The 23,777-nt window shown below is 39.7% G+C and overlaps 1 protein-coding gene across 1 annotated transcript in view; it reads left to right on the plus strand.

Annotated features, from left to right (window-relative positions):
• The window catches only part of MAP3K20 (mitogen-activated protein kinase kinase kinase 20), a 543,230-nt gene that overhangs the window by 262,262 nt on the left and 257,191 nt on the right, over nucleotides 1-23,777 (plus strand). The window contains exon 9 of the mRNA XM_053712840.1: nucleotides 17,799-17,873. Coding sequence (XP_053568815.1) covers nucleotides 17,799-17,873 — 75 coding nt within the window. The remainder of the gene's footprint in view (nucleotides 1-17,798; nucleotides 17,874-23,777) is intronic.

Here is a 23,777-nt window from a genome sequence, read left to right on the forward strand (position 1 = left end):
GGTATGTGTGAAAAAGCAGCGTTAAGGCTCTTTTTCACTACCGCAGGTATTTCTGTAACCACACACTTTTTTGGCCGTAACGCAGCGTAACTACTGCGGCTTTCAAAAAGTCCTTTTTCAATGGGACTTCCTTTGCGCCGGTATTACGAGTGTGCCTAGGAGGCCAAAAAGTGAGCGGTACAGCCAATACCGTCAAGATCCATACCGTAAACTGAAAGTCAGTAGTTATGGGTTTTATGCTACAAAGCTGTAGCATAAAACTCATAATTAAAGTGCTAAAAAGTACACTAATACCCATAAACTACCTATTAACCCCTAAACCGAGGCCCTCCCGCATCGCAAACACTAAAATAAAATTATTAACCCCTAATCTGCCGCACCCGACATCGCCACCACTATAATAAACATATTAACCCCTAAACCGCCGTACTCCCGCATCGCAAACACTAGTTAAATATTATTAACCCCTAATCTGCTGTCCCTAACATCGCTGCAACCTACATTACTGTTATTAACCCCTAATCTGCCGCCCCCAACGTCGCCACCACTATACTAAAGTTATAAACCCCTAAACCTAACCCTAAGTGTAACCCTAACACCCACTAACTTTAATATAATTAAAATAAATCTAATAAAAAAATCCTATCATTAACTAAATAATTCCTATTTAAAACTAAATACTTACCTGTAAAATAAACCGTAAGATAGCTACAATATAACTAATAGTTACATTGTAGCTATCTTAGGTATTATTTTTATTTCACTGCTAAGTGTGTATTTATTTTAACTAGGTAGACCAGTTAGTAAATAGTTATTAACTATTTACTAACTACCTAGCTAACATAAATACAAAGTTACCTGTAAAATAAAACCTAACCTGAGTTACACTAACACCTAACCTTACACTACAATTAAATAAATTACATTAATTAAATACAATTAACTAAATTACAAAAAACAAACAAACAATACATTACACAAAATAAAAAAGAAATGATCAAATATTTAATATTTACACCTAATCTAATAGCCCTATCAAAATAAAAAAGCCCCCCCAAAATAAAAAAACCCTAGCCTACAATAAACTACCAATGTCCCTTAAAAGGGCCTTTTGCGGGGACATTGCCCCAAAGAAATCAGCTATTTTACCTGTAAAAAAAATACAAACAACCCCCCAACAGTAAAACCCACCATCCACACAACCAAACCCCCCAAATAAAACCCTAACTAAAAAAACCTAAGCTCCCCATTGCCCACTTACAGTTTTGAAGACCGGACATCCATCCTCAAAGAAGTCTTTATCCAAGCGGCAAGAAGTGGTCCTCCAGACGAGCAGAAGTTTTCATCCAGACGGCATCTTCTATCTTCATCCATCCGGTGCGGAGCGGCTCCATCTTCAAGACATCCGGCGTGGTGCATCCTCTTCTTTCGATGGTCGCTGAAGAATGAAGGTTCCTTTAAATGATGTCTTCCAAGATGGCGTCCCTTGAATTCCAATTGGCTGATAGAATTCTATCAGCCAATTGGAATTAATGGAGAAAAAATCCTATTAGCTGATGCAGTTTTATTTAGATTTATTTTAATTACATTAAAATTAGTGGGTGTTAGGGTTAGGGGTAGGTTTAGGGGTTAATACCTTTAGTATAGTGGCAGCGACGTTGGAGCGTCAGATTAGGGGTTAATAAGTGTAGGTAGGTGGCGGCAACATTGGGGGCAGCAGATTAGGGGTTAATAAGTATAATGTAGATGTCGGCGATGTCTGGGGCGGCAGATTAGGGGTTAATAAGTGTAGGTAGGTGGCGGCGATGTCAGGGGCGGCAGATTAGGGGTTAATAAATGTAATGTAGGTGTCGGCGATGTCGGGGCGGCAGATTAGGGGTGTTTAGACTCTGGGTTTATGTTAGGGGTAAACATAAATTTAATTTCCCCATAGGAATCAATGGGGCTGCATTACGGAGCTTTACGCTGCTTTATTGCAGGTGTTAGACTTTTTTTTCAGCCGGCTCTCCCCATTGATGTCTAGGGGAAATCGTGCACGAGCATGTAAAACCAGCTCACCGCAGCGTTGGTATTGGAGTGCGGTATGGAGCTCAATTTTGCTTTACTCTGCAATATTGCCTGCTAACGCCGGGTTTTTATAAACCTGTAATACCAGTGCTGTAGGGAGGTGAGCGGTGACAATAACTTGCAAGTTAGTACAGAGCAGCTCTTACCGCAAAACTCGTAATCTAGCTGATTGTTTTGCTTTTAATAGAAAGAACTCTTGCATTTAACCAGTCTAAAAATGTAAGTAAAACTAATCATTTCATTTAGCCTCTATTGAAATCTATGTGGATTTGAGAGGTTTAGTATAGCCCTGATATAACTTTTCCTTCAGATTCCCTTAGCTGTACAGGATATCACATACTCAATAAATATACATAGGTAAATGAGCATATACATATGTAAATGTGTGCCCTGGCCACTGCAGATGATCTATACAATAGTGATGAATAGAGCTTTAATAAATCAATACAATCGCCTAGATTACGAGTCTTGCGTTAGCCTTAAAAAGCAGCGTTGAGGGGTCCCAATGCTGCATTTTAACGCCCGCTGGTATTACGAGTCTGGCAGGTACAGGTGTACCGCTCACTTTTTTTCTGCGACTCGACCATACCGCAAATCCCCTTACGTCAATTGCGTATCCTATCTTTTCAATAGGAATTTTCCTAACACCGGTATTACGAGTCTTGGAAAAAGTGAGCGGTACAGCCTCTCCTGTCAAGACTGATACCGCATTCAAAAGTCAGTAGTTAAGAGTTTTATGGGCTAACGCCGTAACATAAAACTCTAAACTAAAGTGCTAAAAAGTACACTAACACCCATAAACTACCTATTAACCCCTAAACCGAGGCCCCCACCCCACATCGCAAACACTTAAATAAAATTTTTAACCCCTAATCTGCCGACTGGACATCGCCGCCACTGTAATAAATATATTAACCCCTAAACCGCCGCACTCCCGCCTCGCAAACACTAGTTACATTTTATTAACCCCTAATCTGCCGTCCCTAACATCGCCGACACCTACTTACATTTATTAACCCCTAATCTGCCACCCCCAACGTCGCTGCCACTATACTAAAGTTATTAACCCCTAAATCTAAGTCTAACCCTAACCCTTACACCCCCTTAACTTAAATATAATTTAAAATAATCTAAATAAAATTACTATAATTAAATAAATTATTCCTATTTAAAACTAAATACTTACCTAAAATAAACCCTAAGCTAGCTACAATATAACTAATAGTTAGAATGTAGCTATTTTAGGGTTTATTTTTATTTTACAGGCAAGTTTGTATTTATTTTAACTAGGTAGAATAGTTACTAAATAGTTACTAACTATTTAATAACTACCTAGCTAAAATAAGTACACATTTACCTGTAAAATAAAACCTAACCTAAGTTACAATTACACCTAACACTACACTATAATTAAATTAAATTCCTAAACTAAATACAATTAAATACAATAAAATAAAATAAAGTACAAAAAACATAATTTATGCTTACCTGATAAATTCCTTTCTCCTGTAGTGTAGTCAGTCCACGGGTCATCCATTACTTATGGAATATATCTCTTCCTAACAGGAAACTGCAAGAGAATTACCCAGCAGAGCTGCTATATAGCTCCTCCCCTCACCTATCATACTCAGTCATTCGACCAAAGCAGACGAGAAAGGAGGAACCATAGGGTACAGTGGTGACTGGAGTTTAATTAAAATTTAGACCTGCCGTAAAAACAGGGCGGGCCGTGGACTGACTACACTACAGGAGAAAGGAATTTATCAGGTAAGCATAAATTATGTTTTCTCCTGTTAAGTGTAGTCAGTCCACGGGTCATCCATTACTTATGGAATACCAATACCAAAGCTAAAGTACACGGATGAAGGGAGGGACAAGGCAGGAACATTAAACAGAAGGAACCACTGCCTGAAGTACCTTTCTCCCAAAAATAGCCTCCGACGAAGCAAAAGTGTCAAATTTGTAAAATTTTGAAAAAGTGTGAAGCGAAGACCAAGTCGCAGCCTTGCAAATCTGTTCAACAGAGGCCTCATTTTTAAAGGCCCAGGTGGAAGCCACAGCTCTAGTAGAATGAGCTGTAATCCTTTCAGGAGGCTGCTGTCCAGCAGTCTCATAGGCTAAGCGTATTATGCTACGAAGCCAAAAAGAGAGAGAGGTAGCCGAAGCCTTTTGACCTCTCCTCTGTCCAGAGTAAACGACAAACAGGGAAGAAGTTTGACGAAAATCCTTAGTTGCCTGCAAATAGAATTTCAGAGCACGGACTACGTCCAGATTATGCAAAAGTCGTTCCTTCTTTGAAGAAGGGTTAGGACACAGAGATGGAACAACAATCTCTTGATTGATATTCCTGTTAGTAACTACCTTAGGTAAGAACCCAGGTTTAGTACGCAGGACTACCTTGTCTGAATGAAAAATCAGATAAGGAGAATCACAATGTAAGGCAGATAACTCAGAGACTCTTCGAGCCGAGGAAATAGCCATCAAAAACAGAACTTTCCAAGATAACAGCTTGATATCAATGGAATGAAGGGGTTCAAATGGAACGCCTTGGAGAACATTAAGAACTAAGTTTAAGCACCACGGCGGAGCAACAGACTTAAACACAGGCTTAATCCTAGTTAAAGCCTGACAGAAAGCCTGAACGTCTGGAACTTCAGCCAGACGTTTGTGTAGAAGAATAGACAGAGCAGAAATCTGTCCCTTTAACAAACTAGTAGATAAGCCCTTTTCTAAACCCTCTTGTAGAAAGGACAATATCCTAGGAATCCTAACCTTACTCCATGAGTAACTCTTGGATCCGCACCAATGTAAATATTTACGCCATATCTTATGGTAAATTTTTCTGGTAACAGGCTTCCTAGCCTGTATTAAGGTATCAATAACCGACTCCGAGAAGCCATGCTTTGATAGAATCAAGCGTTCAATCTCCATGCAGTCAGCCTCAGAGAAATTAGATTTGGATGTTTGAAAGGACCCTGAATTAGAAGGTCCTGTCTCAGAGGCAGAGACCACGGTGGACAGGACGACATGTCCACTAGGTCTGCATACCAAGTCCTGGCCACGCAGGCGCTATCAGAATCACTGAAGCTCTCTCCTGTTTGATCTTGGCAATCAAACGAGGAAGCATCGGGAATGGTGGAAACACATAAGCCATGTTGAAGACCCAAGGGGCTGTCAGAGCATCTATCAGCACCACTCCCGGGTCCCTGGACCTGGATCCGTAACAAGGAAGCTTGGCGTTCTGACGAGACGCCATGAGATCCAGATCTGGTTTGCCCCAACGACGAATCAGTTGAGCAAAGACCTCCGGATGAAGCTCCCACTCCCCCGGATGAAAAGTCTGGCGACTTAGAAAATCCGCCTCCCAGTTCTCCACGCCTGGGATGTAGATCGCTGACAGGTGGCAAGAGTGAGACTCTGCCCAGCGAATTATCTTTGAGACTTCCAACATCGCTAGGGAACTTCTGGTTCCCCCTTGATGGTTGATGTAAGCCACAGTCGTGATGTTGTCCGACTGAAATCTGATGAACCTCAGAGTTGCTAACTGAGGCCAAGCTAGGAGAGCATTGAATATTGCTCTTAACTCCAGAATATTTATTGGGAGGAGTTTCTCCTCCTGAGTCCATAAAGGCTGGCGTCTGTTGTTACAATCGTCCAATCTGGCCTTCGAAAGGTCATCCCCTTGGACAGATGTGGCCGAGAAAGCCACCATAGAAGAGAATCTCTGGTCTCTTGATCCAGATTTAGTAGGGGGGACAAATCTGAGTAATCCCCGTTCCACTGACTTAGAATGCACAATTGCAGCGGATTGAGATGCAGGCGCGCAAATGGTACTATGTCCATTGCCGCTACCATTAAGCCGATTACTTCCATGCACTGAGCTACTGACGGGTGTGGAATGGAGTGAAGGACACGGCAAGCATTTAGAAGTTTTAATAACCTGGCCTCTGTCAGGTAAATTTTCATCTCTACAGAATCTATAAGAGTCCCTAGAAAGGGAACTCTTGTAAGTGGTAATAGAGAACTCTTTTCCACGTTCACCTTCCACCCATGCGACCTCAGAAATGCCAGAACTATCTCTGTATGAGACTTGGCAGTTTGAAAACTTGACGCTTGTATCAGAATGTCGTCTAGGTACGGAGTCACCGCTATGCCTCGCGGTCTTAGTACCGCCAGAAGTGATCCTAGAATTTTTGTAAAGATTCTTGGAGCCGTAGCTAATCCGAAGGGAAGAGCTACAAACTGGTAATGCCTGTCTAGGAAGGCAAATCTCAGATACCGGTAATGGTCCTTGTGAATCGGTATGTGAAGGTAGGCATCCTTTAGATCCACTGTGGTCATGTACTGACCCTCTTGGATCATGGGAAGGATGGTTCGAATAGTTTCCATTTTGAATGATGGAACTCTTAGAAATTTGTTTAGGATCTTTAAGTCCAAGATTGGCCTGAAGGTTCCCTCTTTCTTGGGAACCACAAATAGGTTTGAATAGAATCCCTGCCAGTGTTCCGTCCGCGGAACTGGGTGGATTACCCCCATTAGTAAGAGGTCTTGTACACAGCGTAGAAACGCCTCTTTCTTTATTTGGTTTGCTGATAACCTTGAAAGATGAAATCTCCCCCGTGGAGGAGAAGTTTTGAAGTCCAGGAGATATCCCTGAGATATGATCTCCAACGCCCAGGGATCCTGGACATCTCTTGCCCAAGCCTGGGCGAAGAGAGAAAGTCTGCCCCCCACTAGATCCGTTTCCGGATAGGGGGCCCTCTCTTCATGCTGTTTTGGGGGCAGCAGCAGGTTTCTTGGCCTGCTTGCCCCTGTTCCAGGACTGGTTAACTTTCCAGCCCTGTCTGAAACGAGCAACAGCTCCTTCCTGTTTTGGAGCAGAGGAAGTTGATGCTGCTCCTGCCTTGAAGTTACGAAAGGCACGAAAATTAGACTGTTTGGCCTTTGATTTGGCCCTGTCCTGAGGTAGAGCATGGCCCTTACCTCCCGTAATGTCAGCAATAATTTCTTTCAAGCCGGGGCCGAATAAGGTCTGCCCTTTGAAAGGAATATTAAGCAATTTAGATTTAGAAGTCACGTCAGCTGACCAGGATTTAAGCCATAGCGCTCTGCGCGCTTGGATGGCGAATCCGGAGTTCTTAGCCGTAAGTTTGGTTAAATGCACAACGGCATCAGAAACAAATGCGTTAGCTAGCTTAAGTGTCTTAAGCTTGTTGATTATTTCATCCAATGGAGCTGAGCGAATGGCCTCTTCCAGAGACTCAAACCAGAATGCTGCCGCAGCAGTGACAGGCGCAATGCATGCGAGGGGCTGTAAAATAAAACCTTGTTGAACAAACATTTTCTTAAGGTAACCCTCTAATTTTTTATCCATTGGATCTGAAAAGGCACAACTATCCTCCACCGGGATAGTGGTACGCTTAGCTAAAGTAGAAACTGCTCCCTCCACCTTAGGGACCGTCTGCCATAAGTCTCGTGTGGTGGCGTCAATAGGAAACATTTTCCTAAATATGGGAGGAGGGGTAAAAGGCACACCCGGTCTATCCCACTCCTTGCTAATAATCTCTGTAAGCCTTTTTGGTATAGGAAATACGTCAGTACACACCGGTACCGCATAGTATCTATCCAACCTACATAATTTCTCTGGAATTGCAACCGTGTTACAATCATTCAGAGCCGCTAATACCTCCCCTAGCAATGTGCGGAGGTTCTCTAGCTTAAATTTAAAATTGGAAATCTCTGAATCCAGTCTCCCTGGATCAGATCCGTCACCCACAGAATGAAGCTCTCCGTCCTCACGTTCTGCAAACTGTGACGCAGTATCTGACATGGCTCTCATCTCATCCGCGCGCTCTATCCTTAACCCAGAGCTATCACGCTTGCCTCTTAATTCTGGCAACTTAGATAATACTTCTGTCATAACAGTAGCCATGTCTTGCAAAGTGATTTGTAAGGGCCTCCCTGATGTACTTGGCACCACAAAATCACGCACCTCCTGAGCGGGAGGCGAAGGTACTGACACGTGAGGAGAGTTAGTCGGCATAACTTCCCCCTCGTCGTCTGGTGATAATTTCTTTACATGTAAAGATTGACTTTTATTTCAAGTAGCATCAATGCAATTAGTACACAAATTTCTATTGGGCTCCACATTGGCCTTTAAACATAGTGAACAAAGAGATTCATCTAAGTCAGACATGTTTAAACAAACTAGCAATGAGACTAGCAAACTTGGAAATACTTTTCAAAATTAATTTACAAGCAATATAAAAAACGTTACTGTGCCTTTAAGAAGCACAGAAAAACTGACACAGTTGAAATAACAATGACCAAAATAGTTATAGCAACCAAATTTTCACAGTAAATGTATTAAGTTAGCAAAGGATTGCACCCACCAGCAAATGGATGATTAACCCCTTAGTACCCAAAAACGGATAACAATTATATAATTAACGTTTTTCTCACAGTCAAATACACTGTCACAGGACTGCTGTGCCTGATTACCTCCCTCAAAATGGATTTTGAAGACCCCTGAGCTCTCTAAAGACGATCTGGATCATGGAGGATGAAGTAGACAGATTGTGACTGAATTTTTACTGCGCAAAAAAGCGCTAAAATAGGCCCCTCCCACTCATATTACAACAGTGGGGAAGCTCAGAAACTGTTTCTATGCAGAAAACAAAAATGGCCATGTGGTAAAAATCATGCCCCAATAAGTTTTATCACCAAGTACCTCACAAAAAACGATTAACAAGCCAGTAAACGTTTTAAACATACATTTGAAAGTTATGTATTATTATTAATAAGCCTGCTACCAGTCGTTTTTACTGCAGTTAAGGCTCATACATTATTTCAGTATTAACAGTATTTTCAGAGTCAATTCCATTCCTTAGAAAAATACATTCAGTGTACACACACACACACATCAGCCTGATACCAGTCGCTATCACTGCATTTAAGGCTGAACTTACTTTACAATGGTATCAGCAGTATTTTCTCAGTCAATTCCATTCCTCAGAAAATAAATTACTGCACATACCTCATTTGTTGCAGGGGAGCCCTGCATGCTATTCCCCTTCTCTGAAGTTACCTCACTCCTCAGATGAGAAACAGCCAGTGGATCTTAGTTACGTCTGCTAAGACCATAGAAAAAAACCCCAGGCAGATTCTTCTTCTAATGCTGCCTGAGAATAAACAGCACACTCCGGTGCCATTTAAAAATAACAAACTTTTGATTGTAGAAATAAACTAAGTTAAAAAACACCACAGATCTCTCACAGCTTCCTTTTTAGTTAGGCTGCAAGAGAATGACTGAGTATGATAGGTGAGGGGAGGAGCTATATAGCAGCTCTGCTGGGTAATTCTCTTGCAGTTTCCTGTTAGGAAGAGATATATTCCATAAGTAATGGATGACCCGTGGACTGACTACACTTAACAGGAGAAAAAAACAAACACTAAATTACAGAAAATAAAAAAATAATTACAAATTTTTAAACTAATTACACCTAATCTAATCCTCTAATAAAATAAAAAAGCCCCCCAAAATAATAAAAATCCCTACCATATACTAAATTACAAATAGCCCTTAAAAGGGCTTTTTGCGGGCATTGCCCCAAAGTAATCAACTCTTTTATCTGTAAAAAAAATACAATACCCCCCCGCCAACATTACAACCCACCACCCACACACCCAACCCTACTCTAAAACCCACCCAATCCCCCCTTAATAAAACCTAACACTAACCCCTTGAAGATCACCCTACCTTGAGACGTTTTCACCCAACGGGCAGAAGTGGTCCTCCAGACGGCCAGAAGTCTTCATCTGATCCGGGCAGAAGAGGACCTCCAGACGGGCAGAAGTGTTCATCCAGACGGCATCTTCTATCTTCATCCATCCGGAGCGGAGCGGGTCCATCTTCAAGCCATCCGAAGCAGAGCATCCTCTTCCATCCGACGACCAACACGGAATTAAGGTATAAAAAATCCTATTGGCTGATGCAATCAGCCAATAGGATTGAGCTTCAATCCTATTGGCTGATCCAATCAGCCAATAGGATTTAGCTCGCATTCTATTGGCTGATTGGATCAGCCAATAGGATTTTTTCTACCTTAATTCCGATTGGCTGATAGAATTCTATCAGCCAATCAGAATTGAAGGGACGACATCTTGGATGACGTCACTTAAAGGTACCGTCATTTAGTGTTAGTCGTTGGATGGAAGAGGATGCTCTGTGTCGGATGGCTTGAAGATGGACCCGCTCCACTCCGAATGGATGAAGATAGAAGATGCCGTCTGGATTTAGACTTCTGCCCGTGTGGAGGTCCTCTTCTGCCCGGATCGGATGAAGATTTCTGGCCGTCTGGAGGACCACTTCTGCCCGGTTGGGTGAAGACGTCTCAAGGTAGGGTGATCTTCAAGGGGTTAGTGTTAGGTTTTATTAAGGGGGGATTGGGTGGGTTTTAGAGTAGGGTTTGGTGTGTTGGTGGTGGGTTGTAATGTTGGGGGGGTATTGTATTTTTTTTTACAGGTAAAAGAGCTGATTACTTTGGGGCAATGCCCCGCAAATAGCCCTTTTAAGGGCTATTTGTAATTTAGTATAGGGTACGGATTTTTATTATTTTGGGGGGCTTTTTTATTTTATTAGGGGGATTAGATTAGGTGTAATTAGTTAAAAAATTTGTAATTATTTTTTTATTTTCTGTAATTTAGTGTTTGTTTGTTTTTGTACTTTAGTTTATTTTATTTAATTGTAGTTAATTTAGGGAATTAATTTAATTATAGTGTAGTGTTAGGTGTAATTGTAACTTAGGTTAGGTTTTATTTTACAGGTATATTTGTCTTTATTTTAGCTAGGTAGTTATTAAATAGTTAATAACTATTTAATAACTATTGTACCTAGTTAAAATAAATACAAAGTTGCCTGTAAAATAAAAATAAACCCTAAGTTAGATACAAATGTAACTATTAGTTATATTGTAGCTATCTTAGGGTTTATTTTATAGGTAAGTATTTAGTTTAATCGGATTAATTTATTTAATTGTAGTAATTTTATTAAGATTATTTAAAATTCTATTTAAATTAGGGGGGGTGTTAGGGCTAGGGTTAGAATTAGGTTTAGGGATTAATAACTTTATTATAGTGGCGGCGACGGGGACGGCAGATTAGGGGTTAATACATGTAATGTAGGGTTCGGCGATGTTGGGGTCAGCAAATTAGGGGTTCATAGGTATAATTTAGGTGGCGGCGGTGTCCGAAGCGGCAGATTAGGGGTTAATAATATAATGTAGGTTGTGGCGATGTTGGGGGCGGCAGATTAGGGGTTAATAAGTGTAAGATTTGGGGTGTTTAGACTCGGGGTTCATGTTAGGGTGTTAGGTGTAGACGTAAAATGTATTTTCCCATAGGAAACAATGGGGCTGCGTTAGGAGCTGAACGCTGCTTTTTTGCAGGTGTTAGGTTTTTTTCAGCCAGCTCAGCCCCATTGTTTCCTATGGGGAAATCGTGCACGAGCACGTTTAGCCAGCTTACCGCTGAGGTGAGTTGTGGAGCTAAATTTTGCTCTCCACTCACTTTTTTGCGGCTAACGCCGGGTTTAGAAAAACATATAATACCAGTGTTGTCTTATGTGAGCGGTGAGAAAAAAATGCTCGTTAGCACCGCAAGCCTTACCGACAAAAACTCGTAATCTAGCTGAATGTTTGTTAAGACACCTCTAATTTTATTTTAAATATGCCATTTCAAAGTGCCTTACACATGTGAACATAATAGAATGTTTCCAAACAGTCTTGGAATATGTGCAAAGATGTCCAAAAGGTCAATTTGGGGCTTTATCAAATGCTTTGAGGTGTTGACTTTGAAAAAAGAAAACTAGTCTTGAAAATGTGGTGAAAAGTATCTTGAAAATGGAATGTGATAGGTGAGAACATTTTCCTTTCAATAGTAAAAATAGGGATTTTTTTCTGTGAGGTAAAAACTTATACAAAGTCTCATCAGTACCATTACACATGTATGCACAGTGTATACACTAATATCTCACTCTATTATTATTTTTATGCCTTTTTTTTAGAGCTTACCAATAGAGTTTTATGCTTACTACTTCGTTGTGACAAAAAACATTTCTTAAAATATCACTATGTCTCTAAACCTTTATATATATATATATATATATATATATATATATATATATATATATATATATATATATATATATATATATATAATTAGTATTTAAAAATGCATGCCACCTTATTCTGCAGTGGTGTTTATTCACAAATGTGGAGTCCACAATTTTAAAGAAACGGTAGAAACATAGGTAGAAAGCAGCTCTGGAAAATTTGTAGACCAGCCCTCTTTCCTTTTGAGTCAGTAGAATGTGCACACTCGTCTTTCTCAAATTGGATTACTGGCATACTCCTCCCAATATTTTTTTCAGAATTAGTTGTAGTTTTGTACAAAAATGCCAGATTGTTGTTATAAAGGCACCCTACAACCTAACTGCATCCATTAAGCACCTCTTTAAGTTGTAGCATTTCAGCCCCAGCTGCTGCAGCCCACCAGGGATCTCCTGGTATCCTGGTAGATCAATCCGGGCCTTGCTGCCTGTGAACACTTACCTCACTTTGCAAGTGCAACACAGCAATCTCTTAGTTCAAGTTCTCTATATTTAATCAATCTTCTGTGATACTTCTTCCTCTCCACCGCCTCTGTTGTGGTTCCTTAAAACTCAACCTAATATCATTTGATCTTGCCCATGTATACCTTTTACTTGGCACATTAATTCTAGAGCAGATTATTTATTTACTTATTAATAATATAGGCCCGGATTAAAAATGGAGCACTATGGATAGCGCAGAGATAAAGATTAGATTAGAGCACAATCTAATGAGGAATCAGTGCCATAAAAACAGATACGTTTTTTCTGTATGCACATAATGGAGTTGTTCAGACAGTAGATTGAGAATATTTGCAGCTTGATAGGTGCAGATTTGTGTGGTAAAGACAAGTCTGAGTGGTTTTTGAATAGTGATTCCAGAAATAGAACTGTCTGATGTATGAAAAATACAAGCTTGTATTCTTTCATCCACACAATGGGTGTGGGGAAGTGTTGTGTACATGACTATATTTATATATATATATATATATATATATACATACAGGTGAAACTCGAAAAATTAGAATATCGTGCAAAAGTTCATTTATTTCACTAATGCAACTTAAAAGGTGAAACTAATATATGAGATAGACTCAATACATGCAAAGCAAGATAGTTCAAGCCGTGATTTGTCATAGTTGTGGTGATTATGGCTTACAGCTCATGAAAACCCCAAATCCACAATCACAGAAAATTAGAATATTGTGAAAAGGTGCAATATTCTAGGCTCAAAGTGTCCCACTCTAATCAGCTAATTAAGCCATATCACCTACAAAGGGTTCCTGAGCCTTTAAATGGTCTCTCAGTCTGGTTCAGTAGGAATCACAATCACGGGAAAGACTGCTGACCTGACAGTTGTGCAGAAAACCATCATTGACACCCTCCATAAGGAGGGAAAGTCTCAAAAGGCAATTGCAAAAGAAGTTGGATGTTCCCAAAGTGCTGTATCAAAGCACATTAACAGAAAGTTATGTGGAAGGGAAAAGTGTGGAAGAAAAAGGTGCACAAGCAGCAGGGATGACCGCAACCTGGAGAGTATTGTCAGGAAAAGGCCATTCAAAAGTGTTGGGGACTTTCACAAGAGCCACCACACACAGACGGATCCTGGACATGGGCTTCAAATGTCATATTCCTCTTGTCAAGCCACTCCTGAACAACGTCAGAAGCGTCTTACCTGGGCTAAAGAAAAACAGACCTGGTCTGTTGCTCAGTGGTCCAAAGTCCTCTTTTCTGATGAGAGCAAATTTTGCATCTCATTTGGAAACCAAGGACCCAGAGTATGGAGGAAGAATGGAGAGGCACACACTGCAAGATGCTTGAAGCCCAGTGTGAAGTTTCCACAGTCTGTGTTGATTTGGGGAGCCATGTCATCTGCTGGTGTTGGTACACTGTGCTTCATTAAGTCCAGGGTCAACGCAGCTGTATACCAGGAGATTTTGGAGCACTTCATGCTTCCATTCGCAGACAAGCTCTATGGGGATGCTTACTTTATTTTCCAGCAGGACTTGGCACCTGCCCACACTGCCAAAAGCACCAAAACCTGGTTCAATGACCATGGGATAACTGTGCTTGATTGGCCAGCAAACTCGCCTGACCTGAATCCCATAGAGAATCTTTGGGGCATTGCCAAGAGAAAGATGAGAGACATGAGACCGAACAATGCAGAAGAGCTGAAGGCCGCTATTGAAGCATCCTGGTCTTCCATAACACCTCAGCAGTGCTACAGGCTGATAGCTTCCATGCCACGCCGCATTGAGGCAGTAATTGCTGCAAAAGGGGCCCAAACCAAGTACTGAGTACATACAGTATGCATGCTTATACTTTTCAGAGGTCCGATATTGTTCTACAGGTATGTACAATCCTTGTTTTATTGATTGCATGTAATATTCTAATTTTCTGAGCTTGTGGATTTGGGTTTTTCATGAGCTGTAAGCCATAATCATCACAATTATGACAAATCACGGCTTGAACTATCTTGCTTTGCATGTAATGAGTCTATCTCATATATTAGTTTCACCTTTTAAAATGCATAAGTGAAATAAATGAACATTTGCACAATATTCTAATTTTTCGAGTTTCACCTGTATATAAGTGGAGCAATACAGAGAGCTAACTGCACTCAAGGTAAATTAATAGTGCTCACCTGTTAACTATGATATGTTGAAAGTAAAAGTTAGCGCAAAAGAGAAAAACTCATGCGCTAACTTCTGGATTTTGGATATCACAAGAGACGTAACTCCCTTTCTCCATAGACTTCTAAAAATGTTTTTACTTTTATCACTTGTGTGCTAACCTGGAGCTGTGCTATACTAACTGCACTAAAGCTGAAAGTGCCTTAGGAATACTTGAAATTCCTATGTTCTTCACTTAGAAGAAAATATTTATATTTTTAAATATATATTTCTTTATAAATCTGTATATGATTTTGCAAAATATATTTACATATATATATATATATATATATATAAATATATATATATATATATATATATATGAATATGTATGTATATACAGTATATATATATATATATATATATATTGCACATATATATATATGTATATATATATATATATATATATATATATATATATATATATTGCCATGCTCATAAGAGCGGGTTAAGGGGTTTGTAGCTCATGTGTGGAGTTGTCAGACTAAGGGCTGTCATGTGCACTAAAAAGGGCCAGTGAGATTGACTTTTTAATGGAACTACCCCTTTTAGGCATAGCTGAACAGGATACAGTAGCTGGCTGGGCACCCACTGCAGTGTTTGAGCTGGATACTGGAGACTGGTACTTGGCAGATATCCTCTGTAGAGCTAGGGTACAGGAACTGGATACAGGAACTTGACAGACACCCTCTGCATAGCTTGGGCACAGGAACTGGATACAGGAACTTGACAGACATCCTCTGCAGATCTTGGGTGCAGTAGCTGTAGACTGGCACTTGGCAGATTCCCTCTGCAGAGCTTGAGTGCAGTAGTTGAAGACTGGCACTTGGCAAAAACTCCCGGCAGAGCTTTGATGCAGTAGCTGGATATTGGAACTTGGCAAGTGCCCTCTGCACCACTAGGCACTGAAACAGGGTACCTATGCTTGACAGGTGCCCTCTGCATTACTTGGGTACAAGAACAGGATACCAGAGAAGGCAGGATGGTGGCACAGGATAACAGGTAGCAGTGACAGGCTGGTGAAAAGAGTATAGCTAGGAGACAAGCCAAGAGTCAGATACCTGAGAGCAGTCCGATAAGTCACCAAATATCCGTTAGAGTAGTCAGGAGACAAGGCCAAGTTTGGTATACCAGAATAACAAAAGGGAAATCCAAGAGAGTAGTCAGCAGGCAAGCCAAATTCAGGAACCAGAGGAAAAAACAAACAGGAACTCAGGTAAGGTCAGAGGCACTTAGAGAGTGGTAGAACCACAATGTCAGGGCAGGGAGTGGTTGAAGAGGCTGCCTTTAAAAGCAGTGCTAACAAGGTAACTGCCTGTAGTTGGCAGGCAGGTGGATTTAAAGAGCACAACCAGTGAAGGAAACAGATCTCCGAAAGCATCAGCACAAGCTAAAGCCAGTTCTGGTGGCACAGAGACAGGGCTATATCCTGCAAATCAGGAGTCTAGTGCCGTGACAAATATATATATATATATATATATATATATATATATAATTAAAACAAATACTTTCTTCTAAGTGAAGCACATAGGAATTGCAAGTATTTCTCTCTCTCTCTTGCTTCATATATATATATATATATATATATATATATATATATATATATATATATATATATATATACTGTATGTGTGTGTGTGTGTGTTTATGTGTATGTATTTAAGCCCTTCCCATTCAAACACTTTATCATGTACCATATCCATTTTTAATCCTTTTTACACATTTTTTTTCAATATTAAACATATTTTTATTGAAAGTGTCTATATATGAGTGTGATACTTTTATTTTAATAAGTTTTACATATGTATTGTGAAACTTTTATTTAAACCCTTAGAAATTATTTCAGGTCGCACTGATTATTATTATCGCTATTTTGGCTTTCGCTCATACACAACCCATAACTTTCAACTTGTAATATGAGCGATATTTAGTGAGGTAGCAATATCCATTGAAAGTATAGGGTGCGCTTAAATGATGTCAGCTGCTCTAAACCTTCTATGGTAAATCTGTTTTACCATGGACTTGTAATAAAATTTTTCAAGCTAATTTCATTAGCGCTCCACTTGTAAGCTGGGCCATTATTTTTGCTGTTATGCATTTTTTTGAATAGCTGCTTGTCTTTATTTCCTTAGTGGTTTTAAATATGGATGTATATAATAAGCATTTACCTTTCTTGCTAAGTATTTATGCAATTAACAAGATTCGTTACCACATCTAAAGATTTTGTTAGCTTAATGTGCTTTTTAATTTTGTACATCTGAGGCAAATATATCCTACACCAATTTAAAGGGACAGTAAAGTCAAAATGAGACTTTCGTGACTCAGATAAAGCATGCCATTTAAAAAAATTTTTTTCCAATATTCTTGAATTTGTTATGTTCTCTTTTTATCCTTTGTTGAAGAGTAAACCTAGGTGGGCTCATAGGACCTAACTGATGCCTTTCACACTTTATGGCAGCAGTTTGCAACTTGTATAACTTTTTCTACAACTTTTTTGCAAACATTGCTGCCAAAGAATTATATACATACTATGAGGCCCATTCATGAAGCTCCGGATGGAGCTTGAGGGCACGTGTTTCTGGCGAGTCTTCAGACAGCAGTTATGAAAGACCGCTGCTCCATAACGCTGTCCCCCTGCTCTGAGCAGGCGGACAGAGATCGCCGGAATTCAACCCGATCGAGTACGATCGGGTTGATTGACACCCCCCTGCTGGCGGCCACAAGATCTGCTGGTGCAATGCTGAATACAGAGAGTGTATTGCTCTCCGCATTCAGCGAGGTCTGTCGGACCTCCTTTGATAAATATCCCCCTATATGTTTTCTATATAGTTCTTTGGAATAAATTGTCAATAGTACTAACATTGTTTATTTACTAATCGCTCAATAAACTGGTTTTATGTCATATGTTTCAGAGGTTAACAATTCCAAGCTCATGTCCCAGAAGTTTTGCAGAACTGATGCGTCAATGTTGGGAAGCAGATTCAAAGGTATTTAATTTTATTCTCTAATAATTATTTCACTTTATTTGACCTTATTAAACCTCAAAATTCTAACTTTGTAAATAAATTATTATGCACTAGTGTTTTATGATGATACAACATTCATACTTTCACAAACCAGAGTTGTTTTATCATGGTCAAACTTCATTCAGAGGGAAATTCCAGAGGGAAAAAGGTTTTAGAACATTTTAATTAAGGTGTATGAAAGATTAATTTGGCCTGTTCATCACAATTACAGTTCCTGAATACCGCACAAAAGATTTCCAATTGAAACATTTAATTTAACACAAATTTCAGTACATCTTTTGCTAGGCTTCATTGCCCTTCTTAAGAGGACATTCTGATGTAAAAATAACATTTTGCCAGAGCATGTAGTTTTTTTCATTAGTGACTAGAGCTTACTATGACTGCAATTAATAGCACAGTGCATTATCTTGTGCTCAGCCTTGCACAAAGAATAACACACAATCTGGTAAAAATGTGCACTATACTTTTAATGCAGGGTTCTTCAAACCACGGGTCAGGACCCATTACTGGGTTGCAACACCATGTTTACTGGGTTGCGACTTGTCTGTGTTGTAGGAAAGTGTGTGTTTTATATAAGTGTGTAGTGTGTGTGTTATAGGAGAATATGTGTGCTGTATCAAAGTGTGTGGTGTGTGTGCTGTATGAGAGTGTGTGGTGTGTGTGTTGTATGAGATTGTGTGGTGTGTGTGTGTCGTATGAGAGGTTGTGTGTGTTATTTCCTTATTGGGCCCAATTAGCCATTTTCCCTCCCCGGTGTCATGTGCCTCGTTAGTGTTACAAGGTCTCAGGTGTGAATGGGGAGCAGGTGTGTTAAATTTGGTGTTATCGCTCTCACACTCTCTCATACTGGTCACTGGAAATTCAACATGGCACCTCATGGCAAAGAACTCTGAGGATCGGAAAAAAAATAATTGTTGTTCTACATAAAGATGTCCTAGGCTATAAGAAGATTGCTAAGACCCTGAAACTGCAGCACGGTGGGCAAGACCATACAGCAGTTTCACGGGACAGGTTCCACTCAGAACAAGCCTCGCCATAGTCGACCAAAGAAGTTGAGTGCTCAACGTCATATCCAGAGGTTGTCTTTGGGAAAAATATGTATGAGTGCTGCCAGCATTGCTGCAGAGGTTGAAGGGGTGGGGGTCAGTCTGTCAGTACTCAGACCATACACCACACACTGCATCAAATTGGTTTGCATGACTGTCATCCTAGAAGGAAGCATCTTCTAAAGATAATGCACAAGAAAACCTGCAAACAGTTTGCTGAAGACAAGCAGACTAAGGACATGGATTACTGGAACCATGTCCTGTGGTCCGATGAGACCATGATAAACTAATTTGGTTCAGATGGTGTCAAGCATGTGTGGTGTCAAGCGTGTGTGGCGGCAACCAAGTGAGGAGTACAAAGACAAGTGTGTCTTGCCTACAGTCAAGCATGGTGGTGAGAGTGTTATGGTCTGGGCCTGCATGAGTGCTGCCAGCACTGGGGAGCTACAGTTCATTGAGGGAACCATAAATGCCAACATGTACGGTGACATATTGAAGCAGAGCATTATCCCCTCCCTTCGGAGACTGGGCCACAGGGCAGCATTTCAACATAACGACCCCAAACACACCTCCAAGACGACCACTGTCTTGCTAAAGAAGCTGAGGGTAAAGGTGATGGACTGGCCAAGCATGTCTCCAGACCTAAACCCTATTGAGCATCTGTGGGGCATCTTCAAACGGAAGGTGGGGGAGCACAAGGTCTCTAACATCCACCAGCTCTGTGATGTCGTCATGGAGGAGTGGAAGAGGACTCCAGTGGCAACCTTTGAAGCTCTGGTGAACTCCATGCCCAAAAGGGTTAAGGCAGTGCTGGAAAATATTGGTGGCCTCACAAAATAATGACACTTTGGGTCCAATTTAGAGATTTCCACTTAGGGGTGTACTCACTTTTGTTGCCAACGGTTTAGACATTATTGGCTGTGTGTTAAGTTATTTTAAGGGGATAGCAAATTTACAATGTTATACAGGCTGTACACTCACTACTTTACATTGTAGCAAAGTGACATTTCTTCATTGTTGTCACATGAAAAGATAAAATAAAGTATTTGCAAAAATGTGAGGGGTGTACTCACTTTTGTGGGATACTGTGTATGTGTATATATATATATATATATATATATATATATATATATATATATATATATATATACATACAAGTGCCATCCAATAATATTGGCACCCTTAGTATATATGACCAGAGAAGGCTGTAAAAAATTGCCTTTATTGTTTGACCTTTTGATCTTTTGTTAAAAAAATACACAAACATACTCTGCTCTCATAGATATCAAACAATTGCAAACACAAAACAGGTTTATCCAAAAAATAAATAAATCTTTGTTAAATATATGTGTGCCATAATTATTGGCAGCCCTAGGAATCCATATATTTTAAGTATATTTCCATTGATATTTTAAATTTTTTAGTAGACCTGAGTGACTGGGAACAGGAAATTGTTCAACCATGACTTCTTGTTTCACAAGGGTATAAATATGAGGTAACACATAGGCCAAATTCCCTTAGTTATTCATCACAATGGGTAAGACCAAGGAATATAACTGATATGCAGAAAAAGGTTGTTGAGCTTCACAAAATGGGAAGTGGCTATAAAAAATAGCAAAAGCAGCATTGAAAATGCTCATTTCCAACATCAGGGCAATAATTAAGAATTTCCAGTGAACTTGAAATGTTATAAATCAATCTGGAAGAGGAAGTGTGTCTATATTGCCTTTAATGCACTGTGAAGAGGATGGTTAGAGTGGACAAAATATCTCCAAGGATCACAGCTGGAGAATGGTAGAAGTTAGTTGCATCTTGGGGTCAGAAAGTTTCCAAAACTACAATCCAACTTCACCTACATAACCAAAAGTTGTTTGGAAGGGTTTCAAGAAAAAATCCTCGACACTCATCTAAAAATAAAACTCAAGTGCCTTCAGTTTGCCAGACACAATTGGAACTTCAAATGGTATCGGGTTCTATGGTTAAATGAAACCAAAATAGAGCTTTTTGGCAATAAACACCAGAGGTGAATTTAGCGCACAGAGAAAGGTAGCCATATGGAATAGTACCTCATGCCCACAGTCAAATATGGTGGTGGTTCGATAATGTTTTGGGGCTGTTTTTCTGTCAGAGGACCTGGACATTTTGTTAGGATACATGGCATCATGGACTCTATCAAATATCAACAGATATTAAATGAACACCTGACTACCTCTGCCAGAAAGCTTAAAATGGGCCGTGGTTGGATCTTCCAGCAGGGCAATGATCCAAAACATACATCAAAATCAAAACAGAAATAGTTTCCTGTCATGGCCATCCCAGTCCCCTGACTTGAACCCCTAGAAAACCTGTAGGGTGAACTGAAGAGGAGAGTTCACAAGTGTCAACCTCAAAATTTGAAGGATCTGGAGAGATTCTGTATTGAGGAATTGTCTCAGATCCCTTGCCATGTATTCTTCAACCCCATAAGGCATTATAGGAGAAGATTTAGAGCTGTTATCTTGGCAAAGGGAGCTAGCACAACGTATTGACTAAAAGGGTGCAAATAATTGTGGCACACATATATTTAACAATGTAATGTTTGCAATTATTGAGAGCAGAGTATTTTTGTGTACTTCATAAACAAAAGATCAAAAAGTTGAACAATTAAAACTAATTTTCACAACCTTCCTTGCTCATATTTAGCAAGGGTGCCAATAATTGTGGAGGGCACTGTGTATATGTATTAAAATATAGCTCAACACGTTTCAGCTATTTCAATCGCTTTTTCAAGAGCATAACATTAGAGCTATTATTTTTTGCTCTTGAAAAAGGCTATTGAAATAGCCGAAACACGTTGAGCTATATTTTAATACATTTCTGAAGCAGCATATAATAAAGGCTGACTTTTCACTGACATCTTGCGAGTATGCTCTGAATTTGGGCCACCAAATTGTTTGGAATTTGCTGCACTATTGTGAGCTTTTATTTTGGTGGTGAGAAGAGCGTGGAGACTCTGAGGACATGGTCAGCTTCAATATTTTTGAAGTGGTACAGCGCGGCCAATCTTGCTACGTATGGTATTCCATATATCCTTGAAAAACATATAACCTTGAAAAAAATATTGACCAATATTAGTTGATTCGTTGTGAAAAGATCCCCCTAGATCTGTCCTTTCTGCCTAAGCTACCCAATGGCAGGCGGAACTGAGATCGATGCTGAGTACAGGGTATTGAAACACCATATGCAATTATATACATCTCCACCATCACACAATTATTGGAACTTAATTATAAGATTTTTAAAAGATGGTACCTCGCTCCTGCTAGGTTGAAACCCAGGGGTCAAGTCCAGTGGCAATGCATGGGAACAGAGTTCCTGCACTATTTTTGCAAATGGAACTAAGTTCCCCCTGGACAGAGAACAGAAAGTGAAATACGTGTATACACACACAGGAAAATAGTCCTTGCAATTAAAGGTGCTTGTGAAACATCTTGGCAGTAGGATAAGCCCAATTACTTTATTTTATACACTAATAGCATGTGCACTCTGTTTATGTTGGTGTCTGTATGTCTATAAATTTTTGTTCAGTAGGGTAGGTTCTCTTCAGAATCCTGACCTGTGCAAGATAATGTATTTGCAGCAGATTCAACCCAAAGTGCTAGGTGACCTGTTTTGTTCTCACAGTAGTAATTAGCGCTTATAAAATTAACCAGAGATCAGATCTTTGGTTAAGTTTATAAATGTTTCCAAATGCCCCAAAACTCCAGTGTTAGTTTTCTTTCTTTTTTTTAATGTAGCATTTTAAAACATAAAACTGCACTTAGCAGTTTTTGGGGGCTAAAGTTAGCGACTGTGGGGTGTTAGAAAAAAAACTGCATTGAAAAGTGCTTTTTCATTTTAGTCTATGGGAACTGTGTGTTCCCTGTACAAATATATATATATGAATATACACTGTGTGCACAATTATTAGGCAAGTTGTATTTTTGAGGATTCATTTAATTATTAAACAACTACAGTGCTCTTGGTTAATCCAAAATGTTGATAAACCTCAAACCTGAATATTTAAGAAAGTTAAAGTGAGGTTTTGGCTTTCTTAGGAGAATATATGTGTGCACAATTATTGAGGAACAATTAGTGTGCAGATTTATTAAGCAACTAAACGAAAAATGAAAATTTTCCCATCTTACTTTTTTATTGTATCTATTAAAGTGAGAATAATAAACAAACAAAGAATATAGCCACCCTTCTTTTCAGTCATAATCCTTTCCTCTATGGAGTTGTCAGGAACCAAGCCTCCAGATTAAAAAGAAAAAGAAAAGGTCTGGGAGGCATTCTGCTAAGAAGGGCTGTATGGGGATTTGAACCTGTGGCTCTGTGGTTACTATTCCTGTGTGCTTGCAAGTCGGTTTGCTTGTGTGATGAGCCACAGCCAGTTCTAGGAATAGCAAGGAACTTAAAAGATCTGATAAATAACTATTTGCCTTACTTGTTATTACACCTGTGCAACACACAGGTGTTCTCAATTCTGGAATTAATCAGAACCAACCCTGTGCAAAACCTCCCTATTTAAGGATGGCTTTTAGTCTGCATTTTTGTCTTCACATTGGATCTGTTTTGTCAAGTCAGAACCTGTTTCCTGTATTTCTTTGGAGAAAGATTTCCTTTGCACCTGTTTACAAGGTATTACCAGGAGAAAGCCTTTACCTTTAAACCTGTTACCAATCTACAAGTTTGTTTCCTGCTTTATGCAATTCCTGCACTTGGCCATTGCCAGAAGAAAGATTTCCTTTGCACCTGTTTACAAGCAACTGTTCCAGACAATGAGGCTCTCACATGATAT

This window comes from Bombina bombina, chromosome 1 (genome assembly GCF_027579735.1).
Source record: "Bombina bombina isolate aBomBom1 chromosome 1, aBomBom1.pri, whole genome shotgun sequence".
Taxonomy (NCBI): domain Eukaryota; kingdom Metazoa; phylum Chordata; class Amphibia; order Anura; family Bombinatoridae; genus Bombina; species Bombina bombina.